Source organism: Sinocyclocheilus anshuiensis, unplaced genomic scaffold, assembly GCF_001515605.1.
Source record: "Sinocyclocheilus anshuiensis isolate Anshui unplaced genomic scaffold, SAMN03320099.WGS_v1.1 scaffold648, whole genome shotgun sequence".
NCBI lineage: Eukaryota > Metazoa > Chordata > Actinopteri > Cypriniformes > Cyprinidae > Sinocyclocheilus > Sinocyclocheilus anshuiensis.
Window position 1 is genome coordinate 783,935 of NW_015557156.1, and position 6,713 is coordinate 790,647.

At 38.9% G+C, this 6,713-nt stretch overlaps 1 protein-coding gene across 1 annotated transcript in view; it reads left to right on the forward strand.

Annotated features, from left to right (window-relative positions):
- LOC107678156 (heparan-sulfate 6-O-sulfotransferase 3-like) overlaps positions 1-3,372 on the forward strand; it is a 32,945-nt gene extending 29,573 nt beyond the window's left edge. Inside the window, exon 2 of the mRNA XM_016473338.1 lies at positions 2,559-3,372. Coding sequence (XP_016328824.1) covers positions 2,559-3,282 — 724 coding nt within the window. The 3' untranslated portion in view covers positions 3,283-3,372. The remainder of the gene's footprint in view (positions 1-2,558) is intronic.
- Positions 3,373-6,713: the final 3,341 nt, after the last annotated feature.

Consider the following 6,713-nt stretch of genomic DNA (forward strand, 5'->3'; position numbering starts at 1 on the left):
CTTTAGTTCCTTGTGAGTTGTTGAATGTAATGTTTGTCTGTTTGCCAGTCATTCTGTTCTTTGTTCCCTTTGGTTTTTGCCTTATTGTTTTTTCTAGTTTTTCCATGAAATACCAGCACATAGATCCTTGCCTCTGCCTGTTTTCCGCAGCTTCTCCACAACATTACAATTTTTTGCTGGCATGTCTCTATGACTAGTGCATCTTCGAGCCTTAGTATAAGTAAAATACTTAAGTACTGTTAAAATCAGATACTCTTAAGACTTTTACTCAAGTTGTTTTGGAATTGGTGACTTGTAACGTGTAGTGGAGTCATTTTCACTGTAAGGTATCTGTACTTTTACTCAAGTATGATTTTTAGGTACTCTTTACACCTCTGTATAAAACACTTTGAATGCTTCATGGATATGTTACGCAGTAACAGACTGACCTCTGTGCAGCCTGATGTGATCAGCGATCTGACCTTCATTATCATATCATATCTTGCTCGGCTTGACTGTATTGAGCGGGTTAGCATTTGACAGTGCTTCTCCAATAGGTCAGTGCTGAAGTGCAGATGGATTACCGTAGTGGAGCGTTATTGATTTCACTGCATTATAATGCCATAGCCAGAATGACATTCTTGGCCGTAATTTGACCGTGATGTGGCAGATCACTCGATAGATCTTAGACGAATTTGCAGGCATGACATCACATCCCAACGTATCTCTTTACCCAGAAATTTTAACAGCTCCCTGCAAACTAAAATAGGAACTTCATACCCAAAACACTGTATTTTCAGCATTTGTTTTTGCACGTCGTGTCGTGTGCTTATAGGATGTAAATTAATGTTGTTTTTCTGAGTTCATAATCTCATGGATGACTTGTGTCCATGTGTCAGTAGAGATACGCTCAGCTCTTATTGAACTGATTGGAAATAATGCGCTCCTCGTGCAGGAGGTAACAATCCCAGCAAGAGGAAATGAGACAAATGATGAGGAACTTGGTGACAATGAGCAGACCACATCTCAACATGCGTTCGCTCCAGCATGAGCACGCTATTCTGAGTGCTGAGTGATTTCATTGCCGAGCGAGAAAATTGGATGTTTTATTGGGGTTGTTTTTCTCATTTTCTGATAAATATCATTTGGAAACTTGTTTTCTCTTTAAGGCTGCGAAGTATTAATGGCAGAAGTTTCTATCACCTGTATTGTTTCTCTGCCGCATTCAGACTGTGTGATTGTAATGTGGTTAAATCAGGCTTTTGTAATGAACTATGAACGAATTTTCCTCTGTCTTCAACCGCACCTCTGTCTGAATCATTAGCTGTCGTCTACCACTAAATTATGCCGGCATAATTAACAAGAAATGCTCAGGAAATCCTGCATGGTAATTTTAATGAGGAGCACTGCCAAAAAATATTTATAATCAGTGCTTTTGTCTCGTTTTTCAGTCAAAATGCACATTGTCGGAGTCCTGGCTCAGATTTGCTACACTGTTGTGCACATGGGTACCTATGGGTTATGTCTTGGTCCTCTGTCTTTCTCCCTGTTGTTTTTCCTGTTCATCCTACAAAAAAAGCCAGTGAATAATATATAAGTGATGTTTAATCATCATAAAACAAGTTAACAAGGGTTTTCCAAATTGAGAGCTTGGGGTCTGTGGAAATGTTCAGTAATAAAACAAAATGTTAAAATGTACAGAATTTGTCAATTATTGTTTGCTCTGTTTTCTAAACACCGTACAAAAATAATGGGATTTATCCATTTTTATTTTTCTATTTACATTCTTAATTTTATATTTATCTTCAGGTTTATTTTACATCTAACAGTTCTGGTGAGTAGAAAAAGATAGTGTCAATCTAAATATTAGAATCTATAGAAGCTAAATATTTTCCATATAATATTTTATACACATTTAATAATCATTATAATTTATACGTTTTTTTTTTTGTAAAAATTATTTTCATGTTTTTGTGAGTATGAGTTCAATGTTTTACAAGAAAATTCTGTTATATTGTGAAATAGTAAATAATATTATAAAATAGTATTACAATATAAAATATCTGTGTTCTATTTATTCCTATGATTACAAAAAAGGAATTTTCAGCATCAGTACTCCAGTGTTTTGTCTCACATGATCCTTCAGAAATCAATAAAGTCTGCTGATTTGTTATTATCAATGTTGAAAACAGTTGTGCTGCTTAATATTTTTGTGGAAACTGTGATAAACTTATTTTATGAATAGAATACAAATATAAATATTTTGTAAAAATTATAAATGTGTATATGTGTAATTTAATGCATCCTTGCTGAATAAAAGCATTAATTTCTTTGTTTAAAAAAAAAAAAAAAAAAATAATAATCTTCTGACCTCAAAACTTGAACAGTAGTATATGAAAATATGCTACAGGTTTGCAGAATTTTTATTCTATAGAATATCATCTCTTTTCTATGTAATGACAGAAAGGTGACTGGAACTTTTTTGTTGTTCTGTGAGAAAAAAATAAATGCTGGAGGGCAATTTCTTAGCAATTTTTTTTATTATTCTAGATTCCTCACCTTCTGTGTTCTCTTCGCAGGAACTTCTACTACATCACGCTGTTGCGGGACCCCGTGTCGCGTTACCTGAGCGAGTGGAAGCACGTGCAGCGCGGCGCCACGTGGAAGACGGCACTGCACATGTGTGACGGACGTCCTCCCACTCCAGATGAGCTGCCGGCCTGCTACAGCAGCGAAGACTGGACCGGCGTGTCTCTGGAGGAGTTCATGGCCTGTCCCTCGAACCTGGCCAACAACCGGCAGACTCGCATGCTGGCCGATCTCAGCCTGGTGGGCTGCTACAACCTGTCCTCCATGAGCGAAGAACGGCGCGCCGAGCTGCTCCTCATTAGCGCCAAGCGCAACCTGCTTCACATGGCGTTCTTCGGCCTAACTGAGTTCCAGCGCAAAACACAGTTCCTTTTTGAGAGGACGTTCGGCTTGCACTTTATCACCGCCTTCACTCAGATTAACGGGACGCGGGCGGCCGGCGTCACGGTTGGGGCGTCCACCCGGAGGCGCATAGAGGAGTTGAACGCGCTAGACATGCAGTTGTACGAATATGCGCGGGAGCTTTTCTCACGGCGCGTGCAGTACTGCCACCATCAGGAGCGGCAGGAGGAGAGAGAGAGGAAACGACAGCAACGCAGGAGAATGAAGGAACAGAAAGCTTCACAGATTCAACAACAGGAGGACGATGAACAAAAAGACGCAGAGTTAACTGGGGTGACGGAGGACTACAGCAGTCAGGTGGTGAGGTGGTGATGCTGTGCTCTGGCTATGTTCAGAATAACATACTGACATGCTACTCTTACTATCTTGGTATATAGTATATAGTATGCATACTGTGCAGAATATGCAGTGCGCCTACTATACACTTAAAAACAGGTTTTCCAAAAGGAGATTTTCCAGTGAACCCTTTATTTTTTAAAGAAGGTTCTCAGCTGTTTTCTCTTTCACATAACTCAACACTTCACCAAAATTGCATGTTGTATTGAAGTGAACAAAAATGTCTTTAAAATGAAACAGGTAAATTTGTTAATATAACTACATGAACCAAAAACCATCTTAAAATAAAGGTTCTTTATTGGCATCTATGGTTCTGTGAAGAACCTTTAACATTCGTGGAAATTTTCTGTTCCACAAAAGGTTCTTTATAGTGGAAAAGGTTATTTGGATTTTTTTAATGTTCTTCACAATAAGAAAAAAAAGGTTCTTTTAAGAAAAGGTTAAGTGAAAGGTTCTTCGAGGAAGCAAAAATGGTTCTTCTATTGCATTGCTACGAAAGCCTCCTTTTGGAACCTTTATTTTTAAGAGTGTGCAAATGTATTAACATGGCGCACGCTGAAATGGAAGATCCAGTTAGATGAAGCAAAACAAATGTGGAAGGTGAGGGTTTTTTTTACTTGTCAAATGTGGTGCAATGGCCAAATATGTCCATCTGATGCATGTTTACGTAGCTCAGTCGTTTAAAAATAACACAGATGGAGCACAAAAACACATCGTGTGAATGGGCTCAAAGCAGTATGTGCTTCACCTACATTAAGTGAGCATCATCTCCACATACTTGGCACTGATGTGTGCTTGTTTGTCACTCTAAAACTTTCTTAGACTATTTATTTTGCTGTCCTAACCATGCATCATTATGTAGTTGCAGTTTAACCATGTTAAGATGAAATAGTCAGAAAAAAAATTCATTTTTGAAATGACAGTTTATTTATGGAACAGGTTTAACATGATTTTTCTAAAAAAGTATGTATGGATGATCAGGTAAGTCTTTCAAGTAATGCCTTTTTGCATATCAAATATGAAACAGCAGGCTTTATAGGGTTAGTATTTGTATTTAGCTTTGTTTCCACCACTCAAACACCCTTGAATTGCAGCTCACCAGTTGAGAACCACTGCAAGGAATGAGGTTATCCCACAGTGCAATGTGCTCAACCTGACCTTCCTTTCCCAGAGTGATCAATGAAACAGAAGTAAGATTAGCTGTGATCTTCAGTTGGTATGCACAATATATCGGTACCATAACGGTTAGCCGATATTAAGGATTTTTGTCATTTAATTTATTGGGTTTTTACATTTAGATTACCATTGGAAGGTGATTGCGATGACCAAATCCCATATCAAAACTCAAAATATGTAATTTTCTAAATGTAATTGTAATCTAAATTACATATTTTACAGTCACTGTTATGATTATAAACACAGCTAAAAGGCTTCCTACCACAGTTGCCATCCTTCACAAAACGTAATATCTACCACTGTTTTATCATTGGTAGAATGCAAAATGTTTCAATACAAGCTTTTCAGTCAAATGTAATTTATGCAATATTTCAAACCTTTAACCCACGGGAGAAAATCAACCCACCAAAATAGTTTAAAAACAGCCCAATTCCGTGGAAAAAAATGCGGATTTGGCAACCCTAACTTACATCCAACACGATATTGACTCCCTGACATGCGAAAATTAGCCTATATTCAATATTAAAGAATGTTTGCGGGAGAGTGATTAAGAAAACAGTCCCGCGCAAGGCTTTAATACAAAAACACACACAATGAATTGCGACTGTAGAAAGCAAAAGCCGAATCCCGGACATGTTGGGCGATTTAGAAATCCCGGCCGTACGCATTTTTTTAGGCCCAAAAAGAGGACGTATGGTGACCCTAATTTATCGTCAAACCAGTAACCGTTTCATCCCTAGTTTCCATTCACCACTATAGAAGTTTACCCAACTATGATTACCAGAACCACAGAAATGTGAAAAAGGCTACTTAGCACTGTTAAATGCAGTAATCAACAAATCTCAAAATTAATATCCATTTCCATACTGTATGTTATAATGTTGTGATGCTTAAAGGTGCTGTATGTAATTTTTGTACTAAAACTGTACTAAAACCAAAAACTACCATGTTTACAGATATATAAGAAACATGAAAAGCAATGCTACAGCCAGTCATTCTACTTTGAAATGTGTGTTCCATGTCGGAATGTCTGTTTTTGTTTTGGTCTGTGTGATTCCACCCACAGCCGATTTACCCGATAGCATTTTGAAACTCCGGGTTGCCAGTTGGCTGAAAACACAACGTAATGAAGCCGTAGAAGCCAGCAAACGCACTGGATCAGAGATCGCAGATTCTGCCCAACCTAAAAACCTCAGCATCCATCTAAAAAGCTCTACAACCAGAGGAATACTCAAGCTGACAAGTTGATAAATCAACTCATCAGCTTAGAGTGCAAGGCTCGTCTCCTTCCATGGTCAATTGCGCTCCTGTTGCGTGTCCTCAATCTGGCAACCCGCATGAGCGTCAGTCAAGTCTGAGGAGGAGGCTCTCCAATATTTTGAATTAGCTGTCAATTGTTGCATTTAAAAGAAAAAAAGTCTTTGGTGTAATATTTATATAATTCAGGTAAAATTGTATAGCGTTTTAATATCAGCCATAACATGAATATAATTATTGGCTTATCAGTATAATAAGTATCAGAATTTCAATATCAGTGCATTCTTAAAGGGGTCATATGATGCGATTTACATTTTTCCTTTCTCTTTGGAGTGTTACAAGCTCTTGGTGCATAAAGAAGGTCTGTAAAGTTGTAAAGACTAAAGTCTCAAATCCAAAGAGATATTCTTTATAAAAGTTAAGAATCAACCACGCCTACCTAAAACGGCTCGTTCTAACACACCCCCACATGTCTACGTCACAATGTGGGAAGATTTGCATAACGCCGCCCAAATGTTCACGCAAAGAAAGAAGGCGTAACTTTTATTCTCGCTGTAGTATTGTTGTAGTATTGTTTTGTTGTGAAAGCGAAACTACTTTGTTTGGCCTTCCAAAAGAGGACGATATCACCTTCGTCATGCCTAGAGCTGATCCGTGCTGGTCGCTGAGGAAATACATCAACTTCGCGCTGTGGATCGCCGGATCGGCTTTCACCATGGATGAAGCGGAGTCCAGGGGTCACCACGTGTGGTTGCCGCAAGCCCGCCGGCTGCTCCTTCGACGAATCCGCCGGCCGCACCGGTCTCAAGCCCGCCTGCCTCCGCTCACTCTAGCCCCCGGCCTCCGCTTACTCTAGCCCGCCGTGTGTTTCGTTGTGAAAGCGAAACTACTTTGTTTGGTCTTCCAAAAGAGGACACGACTAGAAATCAGTGGTTAAGTTGTATTTACAACACTGTTCCAGAACAGTTCAACCC